The 23,072-nt window shown below is 39.5% G+C and overlaps 1 protein-coding gene across 1 annotated transcript in view; it reads left to right on the top strand.

Annotated features, from left to right (window-relative positions):
- The first annotated feature begins 20 nt into the window (after positions 1-20).
- Positions 21-23,072, top strand: part of ORC1 (origin recognition complex subunit 1) — a 30,687-nt gene continuing 7,635 nt past the window's right edge. Inside the window, exons 1-15 of the mRNA XM_081307141.1 lie at positions 21-259; positions 4,230-4,327; positions 6,091-6,190; positions 6,803-6,927; positions 8,480-8,658; positions 9,936-10,254; positions 14,823-15,189; positions 16,221-16,325; positions 16,907-17,102; positions 19,071-19,168; positions 19,676-19,777; positions 20,372-20,543; positions 21,429-21,536; positions 21,773-21,922; positions 22,775-22,894. Coding sequence (XP_081163267.1) covers positions 6,096-6,190; positions 6,803-6,927; positions 8,480-8,658; positions 9,936-10,254; positions 14,823-15,189; positions 16,221-16,325; positions 16,907-17,102; positions 19,071-19,168; positions 19,676-19,777; positions 20,372-20,543; positions 21,429-21,536; positions 21,773-21,922; positions 22,775-22,894 — 2,136 coding nt within the window. The 5' untranslated portion in view covers positions 21-259; positions 4,230-4,327; positions 6,091-6,095. The remainder of the gene's footprint in view (positions 260-4,229; positions 4,328-6,090; positions 6,191-6,802; positions 6,928-8,479; positions 8,659-9,935; positions 10,255-14,822; positions 15,190-16,220; positions 16,326-16,906; positions 17,103-19,070; positions 19,169-19,675; positions 19,778-20,371; positions 20,544-21,428; positions 21,537-21,772; positions 21,923-22,774; positions 22,895-23,072) is intronic.

Here is a 23,072-nt window from a genome sequence, read left to right on the forward strand (position 1 = left end):
GAGCTACGGCGATAGCCTGGGGGCGGGGTCATGCCGTTTGGCGCGAAATTTTCTTTTCTCGCGCTTCTTTCGATTCCAATCCAGGACCAACTTTGGCTACCGCGTGGGGCCTGTGGCTGTAAAGGAGGAATCCAGGTGGGGCAGGTCAGAGCTGCTGCAAAGCCCGGAGCTCCCAGAGTACGGGAGGTGAGAAGCAGAAGGCTTACGACCAGCCCGAGGAAACTTTAGCGCCCGGTGAATGTGGCGGCCTGGGGGACAGGTGAGTGACCTCAGCTTCGAACTATGGGTGTTGTTCTTTGCAGACTCACTCATTGATTCATACATCAGACATGCACCGAAAGCCGATTCAGTGCCCAGGCACTTTTCTAATCCTGCTAGGAGTGGCCCTGTTTCCCTCGTCCCGTTTCCTAAAAGGGTTCTTGCTCTGCTAGGGAGTAAGAATTTGCAGCGGGGAAGCCAGAAACCCACACCTGAGAAGCGTGTGCATTCTCCCCTCAGTTATCCCAGACTCTCAGAAATGGTCTGAGCCTTTACTTCCATCTGCGTTTCCTCGCATCATCTCCTTCTTGAGCCATAGTGTAGCAAGCGCTACAGGGAAGGCAGATTAGATGCTATTTCCCCGTTTTGCCTATGTAGCGATTGCTTCCAGAGATTTGTCTAGGTCATTTTTCGTGGCTAAGATGCCTAGGCTCATACCCAGATTTCTCTAGATGAGCAGCTTTTAACTATAGGCTCCCATCCACATTCTTTCCAGGAGAGAAGTGTAATGGCACCCTTTCTGCTTCCTCGAATTCAGCCTGCAACCGAAGGGCCTTTTAATGTGACAATTGGGGAAAGTAGTGGACTTGAATGAGGTGCGAGATCCTTATCCGGTCTACTTGTGAAAGTGCAATGATTAAACAGGATGCGGTATTTTAAGACTGTAATCCCAGCAACTCAGGAGGCTTAGGCGGGAGGATCACAAGTTCAAGGCCAGCCTCAGCAACCTAATGAGGCCGCAAGCAATTTAGTGAGACCTCTCAAAATAAAAAATAAAAAGGGTGGATGGGTGTGGTAAAGCATGTTCGGGGTTCAATCCCCGGTACTTCAAAGAAAAAGTGCAATGATTAGATCTGGTTTTAGTTGTCTGTAAAATATGAATAATGGTATCCTCTTTTCTGCTGTATTAGTTTTTGAATGCCAATGGCATTTCCATTGTGAGAGCCTGGTTTAACAAGTTTCTCTGCAACCTTTTTAAAACTGTAATAGAGGGCTGTATGTGAACTTTAGAAGTTTTCTGAATTCCCTGGAATTTATTTGCAACATTTTGTATCACTTGTGAGTTCCAAAATATTGTTATATTAAAAATAATACAAATTAATGTAAGAGTGGATTTATAATTTTGCATTTTCTCACTAATAATCTTAGAATAGTGCCTGGCACACAATTGGTACTTAATAAATAAGATTAGCCAAAAGGAAGGAAGGTTCTATTACTTCTGTTTTGTGAATGAGGGAATTGAGGGCCAGTTGACCTCTTCTTACTCAGTGACCAGGAAGCCTGACTTACTGTTATAAGCCACCAGAAGTAAGCTCTCATAGACATCATGCAGTTCACTTTACAATCCCTGTGTGTTGTAAAGTGAAGCATTTAAGAGCACAGTCATGGGAATCTGGATGTTTAGAGTCTTGAGTTAAGGCTGTGCTATCCTGTATAAAATTGGACAGTAGTTTTCACCTTGATACTAACATATATACCTTTAATTTAGGAAATATTTATTATCGAACACTTACTGTGTACTGATATTGTTCTAGGGTTATCATAAGAATTAAATGAGATAGTTTTGGCTCAGGCTGTGCATTGTGGCATACACTTGTAATCCAAGCTACTTGGGAACTGAAAAAGGCAGGTCACAACCTGGAGTCCACCCTGCACAACTTAGTGAGATCCTGTCTCAAACTAAATTTAAAAAGGGTTAGGGGTGTGTCTCAGTGGTAGAGCACTTGCTTAGCATGCATAAGGCCAAGTGTTCAATCCCTAGTCTACAAAAAACGAGTTTTGTCTCAATCTTCCATACTGGCTCAAAATTTTTTTATAGCAACTTCTTTATCTGTTTCCCTTGAATGTGGCTCCTAGACTGAGTGGTGTGCATATTTCACATTTTAAATATCTGTGACATCTGTGTCTGATATCTTTAGAAACCAAAGCCTTTTCTAAACCAAGTCAGACCAGCCTCTCCAGTCCACTCACCATTTTTCTTGAGAAATTTGTATGCCGATGGTAGGTGAGATAAAGTTTTAGGTGGAAGGTGAGAAAGAGCAATGAGTTGATTGAACTGTGTATTTCTCATTTATACACTTTTCTATATGTAATTCAATGAAAAGTTAAAATAATGGGGAGTTCTTCTGAAGGTGCAGCATAAGGAAATCAGCAGATTTCAGGACTTTTTTACCTTTGGTGTCTGATTTCCTTGGCTTCATGTAATTTTGTTGTCTATGTAGTTGTAGTTGGTTTAATTTCATCACTGTATAGTGCTGTTATGAATATTCTGGTTCTTGACTTTTTGGGTGGGGGGTACCAGGCATTGAACTCAGGGCATTTAACCACTGAACATCCCCACCCCTCTGACTTAGAGATAGAGTCTTGCTGAGTTGCTTAGGGCCTTACTAAGTTGCTACGGCTGGCTTTGAACTCATGATTCTCCTGCCTCAGCCTCCTAAGCTTCTCTGCATGCCTGGCCCTGATTCATGTCTTTTGATGGTATTATGTATTTCTGTTGAAATTGCTGGGCCAAAGGTTATGCATATGTTCAGAATTTAAGAAAATTTGATTTTCCAAAGTGGTTGTGTCACTTACATTCCCTTTGGCAGTATATAAGTATTTTGGCTGATCTACAGTCTCACTACAGCTGCTATGGTCCTAATTGTTTGATTTATTATTTATTTATTTATTTATTTATTTATTTATTTATTTATTTATTTTGAGACAAGGTCTCAGTTTCTGAGGCTGGCCTTGAATTATGTCCTCTTTGCCTCAGCCTCCAGAGTTGCTGGGAATTATAGTTGTGCACCACTGGGCTTGGCTCTGATTTATCTTTTATTTATTTGTTTATTTATTTTTGTGGTATTGGGGATTAAACCTCCGTACTGTACTGCTTAGCTATATCCCCAGCCCTTTAAATTTTTTTATTTTACTTTGAGATAACATCTCACTAAGTTGCCAGCTGGCCTTGAATTTGTAATCCACCTGCCTCAGCTTCCCAAGTTACTGGGATTATAGGGATACATCACAGTGCCATGCTTGTTCTGGTGATTTTTAAAATTCCATCCTTCATTTGTTTACCTATATTATGCCTAGTCCTGACAAAGGATTACTAATGCAGTTATGAATAATAAAGAGAAGGTCTCAAGGTTTCTATTCTTTGGAATTTAACATTCAAATGTAAGAAACACAACAAATAGGAAAATAAGATGATGGTCATAGTAGGATGGTATAATAGAACATGATGGCAGAGTAACTTTCCCACTGAGTATTCAGTGAAAGCCTCTCTGAGGGAGTTTCATCGGAGCTGAGACCTGAGCCACCCCTGTAATGCAGGAAAAGAGAACAGCAGTTACATAGTCTGAGGGCACTAATAAATTTGGTTTGTTTGATGATGGGAATAGGCATGTGGCATAGTGGTAGAGGAATGGCAGGTTATATGGTCCTGGTCCTTCCAGTAACTTTGCTTCCTCAGCCTAGGGTAAATCACATACCTCTTCCAACTATCAGACCAGTAACACTAATAATTTTTTTTTTTTTTAATGAAAGTGGAATTATACACCTTATGGTGCACACATTATTCTGGTCTCATCAAGTATGGCTCTTGGTCTCCTAGTATAGGAGACTTTTACCTTGACTTGGTTTTTGAAAGAGGATATCTGCTTTAGTAAACTAAAATATGGTCTAGATTTAAAATAATTGAGCATGAATTTAAAGCCCTCTTGGTATACATTTCATAGTTCTTTCCCTATGCTAGTTTTTGGTTTGAAAAAAATGAGATTATTGTGCACATAAAATAAGTTGTCATAGTCAAAGTGAAAAAATAGGCTATATATTTTACAGTTAGATTATTTGAGAATTGTAGAAGGTTTGCTGAGAAGTACTGATTTTATAAGGAAGTACTAGATGCTATTTCCCCAGTTTTTTTTTAAAATGAGAGCTTAGTGAGGACTGCAATTTACTTGGGTTTTTTCTTTGTATCTCAATAGCACATTTTATCTGGCTTCATTGTGGAAAAGGTTAACATTTCCAAGTTAATTTCTGAAAGTTTTGTGTTACGTCATCCATCAGAAGAAACATATTGAAGGTAAATTTGTGTTATGTATTTCCTTAAACATTTATTTAGATTCAAACATGTTTACTAATTTTGACCAAAAGATACTTTGATATTATGAATACAAATTTACTTTTTACTTGGGCAAGTCTTCCAGTTGGTTTTGCTCTCTCTATTTTCCTTGCTCTTTATTCATTTTCACACTATGCCTCATTAAAATTACATTGAGAGGGTCAGGGTTGTGGCTCAGTGGTAGAGCGCTTGCCTAGCGTGCGAGGCACACTGGGTTCGATCCTCAGCACCACATAAAAAAATAAAGGCATTCTGTCCATCTACAACTACAAAAGAAAAATTAGATTGATACTCTTAATTTACTTAAAGTGATCTTTCATGTATCTTTTGTAAACAGTTTATTTGTTAATGACTCAATATTTCCTTTTTGGATTAGTTCCCTCAAAAGTTAAAAAACTTCCAGGGCCTGGGGATGTGGCTTGGGGCTGGGGATGTGGCTCAAGCGGTAGCTGCTTGCCTGGCATGCGTGCGGCCCGGGTTCGATCCTCAGCACCACATACCAACAAAGATGTTGTGTCTGCCGAGAACTAAAAAATAAATATTAAAAATTCTCTCTCTCTCTCTCTCTCTCTCTCTCCCCTCTCTCACTCTCTCTAAAAAAAAAAAAATTAAAAAAAATTTAAAAACTTCCAAAAACACAAAATCTTAAGATTGCAAATATTCCCCAATAGAATGTAGGATAAAATGCCACTGAGTTCTAGGAAACTAATTTTTGAAGGAGGATGTTGTTTTCAATTTAAACTAAAATTTTGATCTCGTAATCATTAATTCAGAATAATTCTGTTGGTCTGTTTTTTTTTTCTAACTCAGTTTTGTCAAATTTTAGCTCTATAAGGAAAACATGAAATTCAGAGGAAAGTTTTATTATTTTTTAAGTTGCTTAAAATAATGGATTGGTATCATTATTAGAACTATCAGATTGTAATGCCCAAATTCTTTGTAAAAATGATTATATTTGTATTTTCATCCATATTTGTGTTTTCATCACTAAAAGTATCTTTTCCCCGGCTGTATTTTAGCATAAGCATTTATTTTCAGCTATTCACAGTACTCATATCTGGGTCTATCAGCTGCAAAGAAACAGCCACTCCCAACTATCAGACCAGTACAGCTTAGTAACACTGATAACTTTTTTTAAAATGTAAATGAAATTATACACTTTATAAAACCCATTGCTGTCTCCCAAATATCACTTGCCTACCTTCTTCATCCCTTGGAACTGAGTTCAGTCTTTGTCAATATTTACTAACTTCCATGTTCAGTTCAGGAACCTTCCATAGTAATCCTTCCCTTTTTGAATACCCATAAGAACCAGTCCTCTAACTTCTGTTGGTTCCTCTGGGCTCTTGACACTATTTAATAGTTTCCTTTACTACATTTATCTTTAATCCCTATCTGGATCATAACTGTGAAGACATTTCACATTGTTAGATGTTTCACACCTCTGGTGCCTTGTTGCTAGTATTTCTGTACATGTTGACCCTCCTGTTTCCTTAGGTGAGAAGAAATGAGGCATATCTTAAGACATAAATGATGCCAAATTGCCTATATTTAATCTTCATGGAACTTTACTTTTTCCTCAAAGAAATTGTTACCTATCTCTAAAATGTGTGGGGTGAGGCAGGGGCAGGAAAACAAAGGTTGAATTCATGGAAGGGGGGCTGACTATGTCTTAGAATCCATCAGAATTTGCCATGGAATTCAGAGTTGAGGCTTTTTCACAGGAGCCATGGCACCCTACCAAACAAGGCAGAAGATCAGACAAACTTACTCGTGGGTTGGCAGGCCACTGCTGGATCGCAAACTGCACCACCAAACTTACAAGTGAGTGATGGGGCCTTGTGGTTGGGCTGGAAATACAATTTCTGAAGTTAAACTGTTAATAACTTAGATCCAGCCTATTCTAGTTCCCATGAATTGAAGACTGAGAGATGTAGATATGTGTTGATTGTAAGGAGGGTGTTTGTTTGATGGAAGAAGATGATAGAATAAATAGGGCCAAAGTTGTTGGTTAGTAAAATTTGATAAATAAAATAAGGTCATAGCTACTTAAGCTGAGTTCTGTCTAACTCTTTATGATAACAAGATGAAAGATGTTAATATGTCCTTTCCAGCTCGATAATTTTGGTATTATCATTAGGCAGCTCTCCATCCTTGGGTAGCCTTTATTTTTCTTTGTCAATATGTGAGGGAAGTTAGGGTTTGTGTTAAGACTTTTATATTTACCATTCATGCTAAAACAATTAGTTTGGCCCATTTTTGTCTAGGCTTAAATATAATTGAGTGCATTGGTTCCCCTGTAGGAGAGTTGCTCAGCATAGAGAAATTATTTAGGGGAGTTTCTAGTTTGAGAACACTTTCTGGTTCCAGAAGATCTGAAGAGCTTTTCCCACCCTTAAAGATTTCCTAACATGTTTCTTTGTTACTTCCTCCTAGAGAAATATGTATGAAAATAGGTTGTTCGACTCAGATGCACATTCAAGTTGGACAATTTGTGTTGATTGAAGGGCATGATGAAGAAAACCCCTATGTTGCTAAGTTGATTGAGTTGTTTGAAGATGGTGAGTTTGGGGCTGGAATGAACCTTGTTGCTGATAGAAATAATCTGGAGGTAAGAGCAGGAGAGGCTGACGATTCCTTAGTTCACAGCAGTGTGCAGAGTACCTTATACATGTTAGCACCAACCATTCCCTTTTCCATCTAGAAAACTTCTTTACTCACCATAGCAGTAGTAGTGGGTAAAATGGAATTGGAGGACTCAAGAATCTATCTTTTCCATTAATTCTAAGAGTGGTCATAAAGGCAGATTTGGAGGATGGAGAGAAAGAGGGAAGGAAAAAAATAGGTGATTTGTACTGTGATATACTTGTATCCTTTAATTGATGAGGAAGTTAGTAATAAATTTTGCAAGTGCATCTTTACAAGGACCTTAAGGGGTAGATTGGATTAGGAAGGTGTATCATTTGGTGTTTAGTCAGGAAAACAAAAGCACTTCAGTTATATACATTCCAGAGGAACTTGTGTATAGGGTTGAAAAGGTCAGAGCTCATTAAGTGCTGAGCCTTGAGCCCTTTGCAGAACAGGATCATGCAGGAAGGTGGGATTGGCCAGGTTTCAAGGGAAGAATTAAGAAGAAAGAACAACTTAAAACTACACAAGGGCTGGGGTTGTGGCTCAGTGGTGCAGCACTCCCTAGTGTGTTGGAGGCACTGGTTTCAATCCTTAGCACCACATTAAAAAAATTAATAAAACATGTTACTTTAAAAATAAAGAAAGAAAAAAAAACTACACAAAACTACTTCTTCCTAGGGATTTAGAAGAGGAATAGCATGAGTTAGATAGTCCTGTGGCAATTTATTAAGAAAAGGAATGGATACAGCCAATGGATAAGGATGTTTTTATTTACACAGGGGAGATACTTGACAAGTTATGAAGAAAAACCAATGCAACTAAAATCCACTAGGGGGAGCACATCAGCAGAAATGTGGGGTTTTGTGTGGAGGTTTTAGATTTCCTTTAGTATGCTGCTCCATTGGATGGCTTTAGTTTCTCTGGAAAGAGTTTAGAAGAGAGGTTGGTGATGATGATACTATTGAATGTATGCCCTTACAGAGATATTAATGGTATATTATAATGATAAAGCTAAAGATTACAAGCCGGTGATTGCTAAGTCATCCCCATGGTCACTATTCTGATTCCTGCTAGGATTCTTTTTTTCTCCTTCCTGCTGTGAGGTGCTTTCTTTATAATTACCAATTTGTAGAATTGATCCACTAGTCAGTGCTTGTGTTTAGAGTAGATCCTTTCAAATCCCTTTTGTAATTCCTTGTCCAGTGATAACACCATTAGGAAATGAAGCAACCTGAGAAGAGCTTGAATGTGGGTGGAGTCAGCTTGAATGTGGTTGGTGAATCGAATGACCTTTGACAAATTATTTAAGGTCCCTGAAACTTGATTTCTTTGCCTGTAAAAGACATAGTACCTACATGCAGGGTTATTATGGGTATGGAATTCAATAGTTGAGGGCTTATCACAGGAACTGGCACATAGGAAGTACTTAGTAAAATGTTCTCATATTTTATTAATTCTCCCCTTCATACCTGATCATTCTAGATTCTGAACTTCATTCCAAAAAACGTGCTCGAGTACAGTGGTTTGTCCGATTCTGTGAAGTCCCTGCCCATAAACAGCACTTGTTGGGACGGAAGCCTGATGCGCGGGAGATATTCTGGTATGACTACCCTGCCTGTGACAGCAACATTAGTGCTGAGACCATCATTGGCCCTGTTCGGGTAGGTGGTGCTTTGATCCCAGTTCTGTCTTGAAGCTTGCTTCCGTCTACCTTCTAAACGCATGACCTCAGAAATTTACTGGCTCTAATTTGCCCCATGGGAATGAATTTTATCCTATCATTTTTTCTGTTCTACCTATTTCATCTCAACAAATATTTATTTAGAGCACTTGTCATGTGTTAGGAACTTTGTAGAGGAAGTGACATTTGGGTTATGACCTGAGGGATGAACAGAAATTAGCAAATATGGAAAATTATATTTAGCTATGATTGTGGCAGGTGTAAGGCATTGTGAGGCTGAATCTGCTTTGATAAATAAGGACTTGAGTAAATCAGTTCAAAGGGTGCTAGTTGCTACAGGCAAATTTGTGTTATAGGATTTTATAATAAATCAGGAGCTATTGAGCTGCTCATTTGTAGGCCTAAGCAGAACACTAGTTTGGAGACTAAATATATGGCTTATTCTTGGACTACTTCAGTCCCCTAAAGTGGGATTAGATCAGGATGAGAAGTGTGGGTTTTTTTTTTTTTTTTTTTAATATTTATTTTTTAGTGGTGCTGAGGATCGAACCCGGGCCGCACGCATGCCAGGCGAGTGCGCTACCGCTTGAGCCACATCCCCAGCCCAAGAAGTGTGGTTTTTATTATGGTTAGGTGGTTGGATTAATGGATGGGCTGGAAGACTGGGTCTGGCACGACTGTAGTAATCAATGTCCGAGTTAAATAAAGGAGAGAAGAGCAGGTATAGAAGTTGAAGCTGCAGGACGGGTAGATTTGGAAGGATGGAGTGCAGGGCAGTGTTTAGGCAGAAGATGTTGGGTGGGAATGAGCAGAACTGTGAAAGCCAAGCTCCATTAGTGGTGCAAGGCCATGCTGAGGAACATTGTTGAGCAGGGGAACGTATTTACAGAAACTCCTGTGGGGAAATTTGGCTGAGGAGGAAAGGAAAGTGATAGAGGATTTAGATATCAGCTATGTGAAGTCTGGAATTATCTAGGAGTGAAGTGATGCATCATCAAATTAGAGTGAGAACAGAAATGAAAAGGTAAAGCCAATAAACTTTTTAAAAATGAAAGTAATTTATACATTTCATTGGTGTCTTTCAAACAATTAAATAAGTGCTCAGTTGTCTATTAATATGCTATGCAATATCTGCTTTTTTATATTGGAAAGATAACATTAGAGGTAGAGATGTTGGCTTAATGTTTTTTAATCATAGCTCTGATGCAGTCTTCCTTGGCTCATCTTTTCCTGTTCATGTATACTTCCTAAATTCAGGTAGTGGCTTTAGCTCCACATGAAGTGATACCTGTGGGTCTGAAAAATGAGAAAATATTTTTTGTGAAACTATCCTGGAATGAAAAGAAGTTCAGACCATTGTCCCCAGAACTATTTGCAGAGTTGGAGAAACTACAAGAAGGCAGCCCTAAATGCCGGAAGCCTGTGGAAGCCATGACTAAGAACACAGAAAGCCCTGCTTGGACCACAGCAAAACAAGTGGCCAAAAGGATTGAATCAAGTCACTCTGCCTCTAAATCTCGCCTAACGCCTGTGCATCCTGTTGCCCCCACTGCAAGGAAGAGGCTGGATCTCTGCAGTAAGTGTGTTCTCAGGGCATACTGGGGCTGAAGGAACACTTATAAAATATTAGTTCATATAAGAGTATTGAATTAGTGCAGCAATAGGCCAGGTATTGGTTGGACATATGTTAAAATATATATAATGTGAATTTTACCATTTTTATCATTTTTAAATGGTAGTGAGTACATTCACATTATTGTGCAATCAACACCATCATCTTCAATTTGAAACTTTGTACCCATTAAACATTAACTTCCAATCCTTCCCCCTTTCTCTAGCCCCTAGAAACCATTCTCTTTTATGGCTTTAAGAATTTGACTACTCTAGATAATCCCAAAAGTAGAACCATAGGACTTTTCCTTTTGTGACTGGTTTATTTTACTTACCAGTATGTTCTCAAGGTCATCCATGTTGTAATATGTGTCAGAATTTCCTTGCCTTGTATGCCGAATGATATTCCATTATATGTATGTATCATGTTTTATTCATTCCTCTGTCTATGGACACTTTGGCTATTGCAGTAACACTGCTATAGCACAAATAGGACAAATATCTCTTAAGAGTTTACTTCCAATACTCCTGGGTATCCCAGAAGTGGGGTTGTTGGATCATATGATAATTCTTTCCTTTTTAAGGAACTGTCATACAGTGGCTACATCATTTTATGTTCCCACATATAATGTGGGAGGGTTCCAGTTTATCCACGTACTCACCTATGCTTGTAATTTTCTGATTTTTTTTTTAATAGCAGCTATCCTAAAATATATGAAGTGCTATCTCATCATGGAGGATAGTTTTTCTTTTCTAAAAATTCAAATTATTTTTCATTGATATACTAACCGTATTACATTTATGGGGTAAAATGTGATGTTTTATGTGTACAACCATGCTATATCAACTAACTAATACGTCTTTCATCTCACTTACCTAACATTTATTATTCTGATATGTTTGAAATTTGCTATTGGTTATTTTGAAATATACAATGAATTATTATTGCTATTCAGTAGATCTCAAAAGTCATTCCTGTGTCTCGCTGAAACTTTGTACCCTTTGCCAAAACCTACGCACTCACTTGCTCCCCACCTACTTGGCTTTTGGTAACCATCATTCTGCTGTCTACCTCTATGAATTCAACTTCTTTTAGATTCATCATATAAATGAGATCATACAGTATATTTTTGTGCCTGGCTTATTTCATTTAGTGTAATGTCCTCTAAATTTATCCATATTGCCTTATTGTTATGATTTTGATTTGCATTTCCTTAATGATTCAGTGATTTTGAGCCCTGAAATCAGCTGTTTCTTCAAGAGCCCTATAGCAGAGAAGATCTGCTTCTAGGTCCTCAGTGGAACACCTAGGGAACCATACACATATTAATACTCTTCAATTCATAGTGATACTTCTAATCTGAACTACAGGGACCTTCTCATCTTCCATGTTATATCTGTTCTCCTTCAGAAAGAATCCTAGTTCCTGAAGTAATCTTAATACACACAAAATAGTAAAATAGTTGTACAAGTGCTATACCAATGCCCCCACCAAAGTAAACACAAACTTAAAAATGTATTTGTGGTTTTCTATGCCTTTGGAACATATCCCATGGAATGAGTAAAAACACTTTGATTAATTTTCTTTCTCCTGAAAAACAAATTGTTATTGGTAATATGCAGGTTGGTTCTTTATTTCTGTTTATATTTAGTTTTAGGGCTTTTCCCATTCTGATTTAATCTGTTACTTCTTGGTTTATTATGTACATTAGTAGATTTTAAATACATAACACATGCATGTATACATGAATATGAATGTGCATTCTTTTTAAAATTATTTATATATATATTTTAGTTGTTGATGGACCTTTATTTTATTCATTTATTTATATGTGGGGCTGAGAATTAAACCTAGAACCTCACACATGCTAGGCAAGTGCTCGACCACTAAGCAATACCTCCAGCTCGAGCATAATTCTTTCTTACCCAATAGGATAGCACACCAGATATATTCTTTTATGACCTGCTTTTTGCCCTTATAGTGAACCTGAAAGTTACTTCATGGCTGTTCTGAGAGCTCAGACTATCTTGTTATATGCCATTAATTCTTTTGAATTTTGCCAGATTTCAGATTTTTTTTTTTTTTTTTTTTTTTTGTGGTACTAGGGATTGAATCCAGGGATACTCAACCATTGAGCCACGTCCCGAGCCCTTTTCATTTTTTATTTTGAGACAGGATCTTGTTAAATTGCCCAGGCTGAACTTGAGTTTCCAATCTTCCTGCCTTGACCGCTCGAGTCACTGGGATTACAGGTGTGCACCATTGGATCCTACTAAATTGTATTTTGGGACTCTTTATACAGCATATGTTTTAGGAGCTGAATATAAATACAACACATTTGAAAAATGGAAAAAACAAATAATGTGTAATATCATCTTCAGAAATTATTGTAGTATTTTTTGACTGTTGAATATATAGGATCTTGAAAGTTATGGCAAGGAATTTAGATACAGTTACACAATTAGAGGAAGAAAATATTTTGGATGAGACAGAAAGACAGGGAATGAGGTATGAGGGAGGCCAGGACTTTGAAACATATTTGTATTAATCTAGACATTAGTTACTCTCTTATTTACCAAAAAAAAAAAAGAAAAGAATAAAATGGATAATTTTAGTTTCATGTTCAAAGACTTTTAAGATCTGGCCCTAAATAACCCTTAAAGTCAGGTTGATTGAGGTATAGAGACTATAAAATTTCCCTTTTTAGTGTATACAGATTGAGTATCCCTTACCTGAAGCTTGGGACCAGAAATGTTTTGGATTTTGGAATATTGCACATGCATAATTAGACATTCACATATGTTGAAGCCTTCCATACGCCTAGACTGAAGATAGTTTTATATAGTACTTGTAGTGTGCCTGCGGTTTGCCTGTGACCCAATACATGAGGTCTGGTGTGGTACTTTCCACTTGTTGTGTCATGTCAACCTTTTAAAAGTTTCAGAATGTGTAGCATTGTAGATTTCAGATTTTTGGATTAGGGATGCTTGCCTTTAGCAGATTAAGCCTTTATGTAGATACATAGATTTATGTAACCACCTTTTTCAAGAGGTAGAACAGTTTCACACCAAAATATTCTTATGCCCCTTTGCAGTCAGCCAGTCCTTGCCCCAGTCTCTGGTATCCACAGATGTGTTTGCTAATGTCTCTATAGTTTGCCTTTTCTAGAATATTATATGGTTGGAAGCGTAGTCTCTGGCCTTTGAGTCTGACTCCTTTCACCACAGTGATTCCCAGTGTAAGGACATCTGCATTGATTGTAGTTTTCAGTAATTATGAATAAAGACTCCATAACAGTTTACACACAGGCACTAGATCACACTTCAAGGCTTGCCAGTTCCTGTCCCCCACACCATGGGCATGACTCAAGTGAGCACTCTGTGCTCAGAGCTTTCCTGCCTTGCTGCTGTAACTCATGGCAGTTTCTCCATTGTTCTCTTCACATGTCCCCTCCTTCCTTTTTCACATCTGTTGGAATTTTACCTTTCTCTTAAGGTCTTTCTCAAAAGACAAGACATCTTTATTAGTACCTAGGTGATTTAGGACACTTATTTTGCTTCATGTTATAGATGCTTGTACCGTCATTTCCCAGTAAGAATAGAGTGTTCTGTGAATAAGGATCAGGGTTGAGTCTCATTCCGCTTTTTTCCTTCTGGTGGCTGGCACATACTTTGTAACGGTTTAGTTGTGTCTGAGTGAATGGCTGGGGTGGTTTATGCCTGTGGTCCTGGTGAAATCGGGGCAAATCCACATGGATCTGTGTGTTCACAGATCTCAGATAGTTGTTCCAGAAATCCTTTTTTTCTGTAATGGCAGATATAATCTGGGTTAAGAAAAATCTGGGCCTCGCTTTTACTCAGGGACATCAACACCAGTATAAATTTCTTCAAATGCTATGTCGTTGGAATAGAGGGTATGAAGTATCACTCCTGGTTGAGAACCACTGTTCTGGTACAATCAGGGAAACTTGATTACTGAACATTTATCCTTAAAAGCTGGCTAAGAAGTTTTCTTTTTAGGCCAGGCATGGTGGTACACGCTGTAATCCCTACAGTTCAAGAGGCTGAAGCAGGAGGATCACAAGTTTAAGGCCAGCCTCAGCAATTAGTGAGACCGTACACAATTTAGTGAGATACTGTTTCAAAATAAAAAAGGGGTAGGGATGTGGCTCAATGGCTAAGTGCTCATGGATTCAATCCCCAGTACCAGGGGGTGAAAAAGATGTTGACTTTTTAGGGATTGGGTGTATAACTCAGTGGTAGAGTGCATGCTACATGCACAGGGGCCTGGGTTCAATCCCCAGCATGAAGAAATAAACATCACTTATGGTGCTAAGCAGGAGAATCTCTAGTGAAATTTAGAAGTCAGAAAATAATTAGAGCTACCTAACTAAGAGAAAGAAATCATGGAATAATTCAAAGTATGGAAAACAAATCTTTGCATAATTTCACTGAATTTAGTTGTAATGAGATTGAGAATGTGAATATTGCTAAGTCTAACATGCCCACATCTGTGATGTCTCTTGGGCTTAGGTTTCCCTAGGACACCTAACACTAGGATATCCCCGCTGACTTCACATGCTTCCTTGGATTCTTCAGGAAGAACTAAGCGAAAAGTGGACTTCTCTGAAACTACCTCACATACCAAGAGGTCTCGCTCACATAGAAGTGAGATGTCTTCTCTAGCTCGGAAAACCCCAGAGAAAACTGGAGAGGTTCAACTCTTATGTGCCAAGGATGATAAGAAGTCTTCACCTAAACTTTGCCTGATCCTGAGAACCCGAGTACCGGCTTTGAAAACCACCCAGATTAGTGAGGAGAAAAGACTTACTCCTGTCAAAGGGGATCAGAGATCCTTGGTGTCTTCTGTGATTCTGAAACCAGAAAACATCAAAAAGAGGTAACCCAGAGACTTTACCCTGTTCCAAGGAGCAAATCAAAATCTTTTGTGTGATTTTATAAAATGAGTGGGTTATAGTCAGGTAACTTAGATCAGTGGGTTGTAGATCTGTCACAGAATCACCAGGGAGCATAATAGATTCCTAAGCCTCTTCTCATACCTGGTGAATTGGGCTTCAAGCACAGGGCCCTGGGATTGTAGTTTGACATGTTCTTTGAATGATTCTTACATACCCTGTTGAAATTTGAGGATCATTGTGGTAGAAAGATGTTTCCCAAACCTGCATTGCCTCATAGTTCAGGATTTTATTAGTTGCTATTGGTTCTTTGCCAGTTTTTCACAATCATTTTTAAATCACTTTGTTGGTATTTTAAGGATTCTTTTTTTTCCTGGTGTTTGGGATAGAAGCTATGGCCTTATATGCATGTTAAGTAAACACTCTACCACTGAGCTACATCTCCAGCCCATGTTGGTGTTTTAAAATCAGAAACCATTCTCAAATATAACAGAAATAGAACAGACTTTGAAAGTTGACACTAGATAATATTTGTAGATGAACTGTACAAATGAAAACGTGACCAGCTAGAAATTACATATTAGTGTTTCCTGAATAGAAACTCCCAACACCTAACTCACAATAAGTTGCACAATAAATACTTTATATTGAGTGTGTGTGTGTGTGTGTGTGTGTGTGTGTGTGTGTATATATATATATATATATGCATTTCTGCTGACCTTGAACCTGGGTGCAGAGTAAATTCATGGATATATCAGAAACAAAAAGACAAAACTGGGATTACTGTGTTCTGGTCTATAGTTGGGAGGTGACAAGTTGGATCTAAATGATAAGATTTAGGCAGACTTTAATCCCTGAGTTTGAGTTCAGTTTCATTTATACATTTTTTAGCAAAATGTGATTAATTCTTTCCAAGATAGCTGAAAAAGAATAAGAGGCAGTTAGTTCACCTGACTATCTTCTAGTGCCTGCTTCCCAAAACTGTTTCCCATAACTTTGCTGTGATATCTTATAGGAAGGTAAAGGAACCAACAGCTCAAAATCAAGCTACCACTACGTCCCATCGAGTCCGAAGACGGAGTTTTCTCTTGACTTTGAATCAAATTAGGAAGCATCTACGGTAAGACTGCCCTTGGGTAGCAAAAAAAGCATAAATGTTGAAGGACATCCATGACCTTATCCTTTAATGCCTTTTCTATTGTTTGTTATTTATGGATTTGTTGATAGCATATCTGGAATTTTGGTAAGATCCACATAAATGTCATATTATGAAAGGGACAAGAAACACTGCACTACCTCCCATTGTCCCATAACCAGCATTGCCGGCAACTCTGTTGCGGCAACTCTGCTGATGGTGTGGAATGCAAAAGCATGAAGTTTGATTCTGATAGACCTTGATTTGAATTTGAGGTTTTGAATCAGTGAAATTTGGTTAGGTTATTTAACTTTTCTAAGCCTCAGTTTCTCCTCTATAAAGTAGGAATATTAATATACAAATCACAAAGTTGTTGAGGTCCTTAATGAGATAAATAACACCATTAGCAGAATGTCTCAGAAGCAAGTGCCTGAGAAGTGGAACAAATCCTTTGTTACCGGTGGCAGGAGAAGCTATAATGCCTCTTAATCCACACTGACTTTTATGGAGTTCTTATTTAGGCTTGAACACTGAATATGAGAAAATAATATGTCCCTATCTTTCAGGTTTTTAGAAAGTAATAAAAGTGACCAAGAAGAGGAAGAGTTCCTGCCAAAAACAGAGGATTCAGACTCAAGCAATGAGGAAGAAGAAGAATTCACTCCAGCCCTTCCAAGGAGAAATACCAGATGTGCATCCAGAAACCTGCGGCCTTCCTCAAAGCCATCCATACAGAACCCCTCCAAGACACCAAAGAAAGTGGTAAGGTCCTTCAGGGTTTATTTTCCAGTGAAGGGTCCGTTAGTTTAAAGGTTGCAAATGCTGAGATCACATAGTAAAATCTGGATTCTGAGCACAGGTCTGTCATATCTAAAGCTATACCTTTTTAATTGTCCAAGGAAGAATGTACCCAAGTGAACCTAAGATCTGAAAATGAATCAAGTCTACAATGATTTTTTATTTCAAGTTCCTTTTAAGGTACAGGATCAAATAACCAAGAGCCAAGCTTCCTGATGGAAGTACAAAAACTGACTCCTCAACTTTGTTTCCCCCAGCAAGTGCCAGCAGAGTGCTTTGCACATGATTAGTGCTCAGTGCAAATTGAATCCAGAGCTGATGAGCTATGTTGTTGGTTTTGTTGTCCAATGCAATATAGCAGAGAAACTGGGAGCACCATGTAGGTGTTGATAATGAACCGTATAATAGAAGAGAGAAATGGCTGTCTTTTCTGCTTTGTAAGGGACTTTAGCAGAACATTTTAAAATGTTAAGGACCATTTTATGTTCAGATATGTTTGAGAACTGTTGGATAAAACAGTTTAATTTATAGAGCATCTTAATAGTTTGGAATACATTGAGAAATACAACATTTTGTAAAGCTGATAGTCATTTTTTCCATATTAAGATGGAACTTGGGTTGAAGTCAAAAGCCTTAAGGAAGGGAGTCCAATAGATTACATATGGTCTGGAGACTGTTTTACCTGGAGTTCCTCAAACATGCAAGAGTTCACTCTTGTTTTGGCATGATTGCATTTCCTGAGTCCCACCAAAAAGAAGGGATACAGACTATGGGGTACCTTCAGCATAATAAAAAAGAACACCAGAAGTCCTTCAGGCTTCTTGTTACCTTCTCGGCCAGATTTTCTTATTCTTTGCTGTTTTCTCTATAACCAATAGTTTGTGTGTGTGTGTGTGTGTGTGTGTGTGTGTGTGTGTTTTAATATATTGTTTTAGTTGTAGATGGACAAATACCTTTATTTTGTTTGTTTATTTTTATGTGGTGCTGAGGATTGAACCCAGGGCCTTCATGTGCTAGGCAAGTGCTCTACCACTGAGCCACAACCTCAGCCCCCACCAATAGGATTTTAAACAGCCAGAGAGTCTAAGTGCTTTCTTTCTGAAGCAGAGGTGGAGTGGCACACACTCAGTAAAAAGGAGGGAACAGAAGCAGGCTTGCTCCAGCCAGCCAGGAGCAAGGAGAAAAGGAGATAGAACATGAGCCTGAGCAGTGATCCTCGGTTTGTAGTGGGAAAATCAGATGAGATTACTCCATAACTGTGTTGTTGATTGTGGAAGTCCTGAACTAAAGCTTAACCATATTTTTAAACAGGCTGAACAAAAGATCCTAGGTCTCAAACCCAATTTACAGCTCCTCTTCTCTCCTCTCTTTGGACATAGTAGTTGAGATTTTTTAAATTTCTTGTCTTTCAAGAAAATTGCTTTTAAATAGTGGGGTTTTTTTTCTTTCCTTATATCTACTTTTTTTTTTTTTTTTTTTTTGGTAGTAGGGATTGAACCCAGGGGTGTTCTACCACTGAGATACATCCCCAGCCCTTTTATATTTTGAGAGAGCTTCTTGCTAAGTTGCCTTGGCTGTCCTTCAACTTGGGATTCTCCTGCTTTAGCCTGCCAGTTAGCTGGAATTGTAGACATGTGCTACCACATCCAGCTTAATCCGTACTTTTTCATTCTTTCCCCTTGATTAACACTGTTTCCAGATTCTGATACTGTGTGTGTACTTTTCTAATTTACTGTGTAAATTAGAAAAACAGACCAAGTTTGGACAAAGTGGGTGTGTAATGTGAGGTAGAGGGGGCAAGTCATGATACTTTATGCAGCCAGGAAGACAGAGGATGTCACCACTTCTCCTCTTTACCTGATCAGTGTGATGTGTCCTGGATGGTGTTTTGCCCTTGTTTTTCCTTCTAAATCATGTTCTTTTTGAATATAGGCCAAGACTAGAGCACTGCGTCTTGCCACTCCCCAGATCCGGAGTCGAAACCTGGCGGCCACAGAGCCATCCAACATGCTGGAGGAGGCTCGACTGAGGTAGTGCTATTTTGGAGCAGGAGGGTGGGGCTTCTGCTTCACATAAATTAGGGGAGTGTGCAGTCATTGGTATACATAATAATGGTAGAGAATAAAGTGAGTGTGTTTAGAAAGAAGCCTGTCAAGTAGCATCTGGATGAGCTAACATGGACAGGGTCTTGGGGGAGTCATCTTCCAGTCGACTGCCACCATCTTCTCAGGGATAGGAGCTGATTAGTCAAGATGTACCTCTTAGTATCCTTTAGAACCACATGGGGACTTTTTCAAAATGCAAAAGCCTGGACCCTGTCAGAAATTAAGTAATCAGAAACTCTTGTAAGATGAGGTCCACTGGAGTGATTGGTTGAGAAAGGGAGTCCATGGAGAAATTTGAGAATGAAGGCATCCCTTTGAGTTTGTGATTCCATTTTCCCACAGAATGCTAGACAGGTGGTTTCCATTTATTATTGAGGAGGTGGTGTAATGCTTCCAAAATCCTCTTTTTCTTCTATTTACTACCAATTGTAGGTTACATGTTTCTGCTGTCCCTGAATCTCTTCCCTGTCGGGAACAGGAATTCCAGGGAATCTACAATTTTGTGGAAAGCAAACTCCTTGACCGTACTGGAGGGTAAGTTGTGCTGAGGCAGGCAGTATCTGGGAAAGAGGGCCTGCTTACCCAGGGTCAGGAGGATAAGGGGAACCATTGCTGAAACCCCTAGCTTCTGAAGCAGCTTTTATTTTGTTCTATAAGAGTAGGATTTCTGGGGCTGGCGTAATAGCTCAGCAGCAGAGCACTTGCCTTGCACATGGGAGGCACTGGGTTCGATCCTCAGCACCACATAAAACAAATAAATAAAGTTAAAATATTCTTGTGTCCATATTAAAAAAAAAAAATCTTAAAAAAGTAGGACTTCTGGGCTGGGGATATAGCTCAGTTGGTAGAGTACTTGCCTCGCATGCACAAGGCTCTGGGTTCAATCCCTAGCACCACACTAAAAAAGGTAGGATTTCTGCCTTTCAGAAAAAATGAAACTAGTCATCTGTAGGTGGGTGGTTTGCATACAGCATTATTTATAGAATGAATGATTTAATGGTCTATTCTGACCAGCTTTCAAGTATGGTCCTAAGTGTCCCCACATCCAGGGAATCTTTGGGGTCTCAGTGCTTCCTAGCATGAGGTAGCCAGCAAAGACAGCCTATCGGTGTTCCTTTTTTGCCCTAGGTGCATGTATATCTCTGGGGTCCCTGGAACAGGAAAGACTGCCACTGTGCATGAGGTGATACGCTGCCTACAGCAGGCAGCCCAAACAGACGATGTTCCTCACTTTCAATACATTGAGGTCAATGGCATGAAACTGACAGAGCCCCACCAAGTCTATGTGCAAATCTTGCAGGTAAGCAAAGCTGTCTGGCCTTTTTGGAAAATAATGTTTCCTACTGGCACATGTTAAAGGAAAGGTTTGCTTAATTTTGTGTATTTCATGTTTATGGTGTACAGGCATCGTTCTTCATGTAGTGGTAGCAACGGTAGCTTCCTTAAGATTAGGAGCTGGATAAAGAATAAACCTGAAGAAAGTCTTTAGCTCTGAGGAAGTAGATGACAAGCCATGGAATAGGGATGAGAGGCAGTCCACCATTCAGGCCTCACTCTTTTGTTCATTAGCTGTGACTTTGGAGCAGGTAATGTCCACATATAGAATGGTGCACAATGGGCTTCTGAGATCAGTGTGTGACTCGTTTGCTTTTTTTTTTTTTTAGCACCAGGGATTGTACCCAGGAGACTCATATACTGAGCCACATCCCCGGGCCTTTTACATTTTTTATTTTGAAACAAGGCCTCGCTAAGTTGCTAAGGCTGGCTTTAAACCTGCAAACTGCCTGCCTCAGCCTCCCAAGCCACTGGCATTTGGCACTGAGACTGGCACTTGTTTGCATATTAAACACACAGTTTTTATCTTCTTTTTTTTTTTTTAAATATTTATTTATTTATTAGTTATTGGCGGACACAACATCTTTGTTGGTATGTGGTGCTGGAGGATCGAACCTGGGCCGCACGCATTCCAGGCGGGCGGGCTACCGCTTCAGCCACATCCCCAGCCCCAGTTTTTATCTTCTTAGATGCCTTTTCCTAGTGCCTTTTCCTATCCTTTCAGTTTACGGTTAAGACTAAAATGGAAGGCAGAGAATAGTACACTGAAGTCCTTGGACTAAATAGCTTCCTGTTTTATCCCAGGGGAATAAAATTCTTACCATTGACCACATGTTTTTCCTCAATGCAGAAGCTGACAGGCCAGAAGGCAACAGCAAACCATGCTGCAGAACTGCTAGCCAAGCGATTCTGCACTGGCAGGTCCCCTCAGGAAACTACTGTTCTGCTTGTGGATGAGGTGAGGTGCCCTTGGGAGGACTGGAGAAGAATTGGGCAGTATTTAACTATTATGTCCCAGAAGCAAGTGCTGGCTGGGAGAAAGTGCTGGATCCCTTTTGCATTCATCTAGGCCTGTTCATTGACTTCTTTGCTGTTTTGCTGGTGTGACCTGGGCAACTAAAGAGTGTCATAGATCTTCACTCTAGGATCCTGACTCTCTAATGAACCCCATGTCTGTGTCCTTTTCCCTGGCAGCTTGACCTTCTGTGGACTCACAAACAAGACATAATGTACAATCTCTTTGACTGGCCCACTCATAAGGAGGCCCAACTGGTAGTCCTGGCCATTGCCAACACCATGGATTTGCCAGAGCGGATCATGATGAACCGGGTGTCAAGCCGACTGGTAGGTCCAAGGTAGTTCTCAGAATGTTCTTACAAAAAGTCAAGAAATATAGTTTTTGCTAGTCTTATAATTTCTATGTCCGAATGAAAGGCCATTGCATGATTTTCTACAAATATCATTTCTTGACATTCTGCTGACCTGTGCAGTTTTTTGTTTGTTTTTGCAGGATCTTGTTTTTGCAGGATCTGGGATTGAACACAGGGGCACTTTACCACTGAGCTATATCCCTACCCATTTTTATTTTATTTTGAGGCAGGGTCTAAGTTTCCCAAGATGCCTCAAACTTGGGATCCTCCTGCCTCAGGGTTTACAGGCCTTTGCAACCACATCACACTTGACTTGTTTACTTTTAAACTGCATATAGTCCTAGATGTTTATTTTTAACAATAACTAAGCACTTACCACCTGATACCTGTTAGGTACTTGAAGTAGAAGAATGAGCCACGTAGGCTCACACTCTCCCTGGGCTTTGCAGGTCAGCAGGAAGCACAATGTCACATTATAAGAGCATGATAAGGGATGCCCCAGGCTGTGCAGTGCATAGCATAGGTTCTGTGATCCTCCTGGCCACATGGAGTGAACCACCTCTGCATCTATCTATTTCCAAATGATTCTGTTACAATAAATGGATCTTAAACAAAACAAAAAAGTAGTTTGAGAACTACTGCACTATAGGATACCATTGGCCATTGTCAGTAATGACAGTAGCAGGAAGCAGCAGTAGTCCTGGGAGGAATGTGTAAATTGTTGTGTGGGCTTGGGAATTAGGTTTGGAGTTCTGAGAGTGATTTTCCACCTGCACAATCAATGGGCAGTCAATGAGTTTGCTCCCCTGTCTTCTTTGCTCCCCAGGGCCTTACCAGGTTGTCCTTCCAGCCTTATACTCACAGCCAGCTGCAGCAGATCCTAGTGTCCCGACTGAAGCATTTAAAGGCCTTTGAGGATGATGCCATCCAGCTGGTAGCCAGGAAGGTAAGTTACTTTGGGGAACTCCTAGGTGTACCCACAAACCAGTCAGCAAGTCTTGCTGATCACCTGCCATGGGCAAGGCTCTATGCTGGGTGTTCCAGGGATGAAGAAAACTTTAGGAAGCCCTATAAAATAAATACCAAGAAAGAAACAAAGTTCTTAAGGATTCCTGTTGTGTGAG

Source organism: Spermophilus citellus (genome assembly GCF_964194105.1).
Source record: "Spermophilus citellus genome assembly, chromosome: 9".
In the NCBI taxonomy this organism is placed as follows: Eukaryota; Metazoa; Chordata; class Mammalia; order Rodentia; family Sciuridae; genus Spermophilus; species Spermophilus citellus.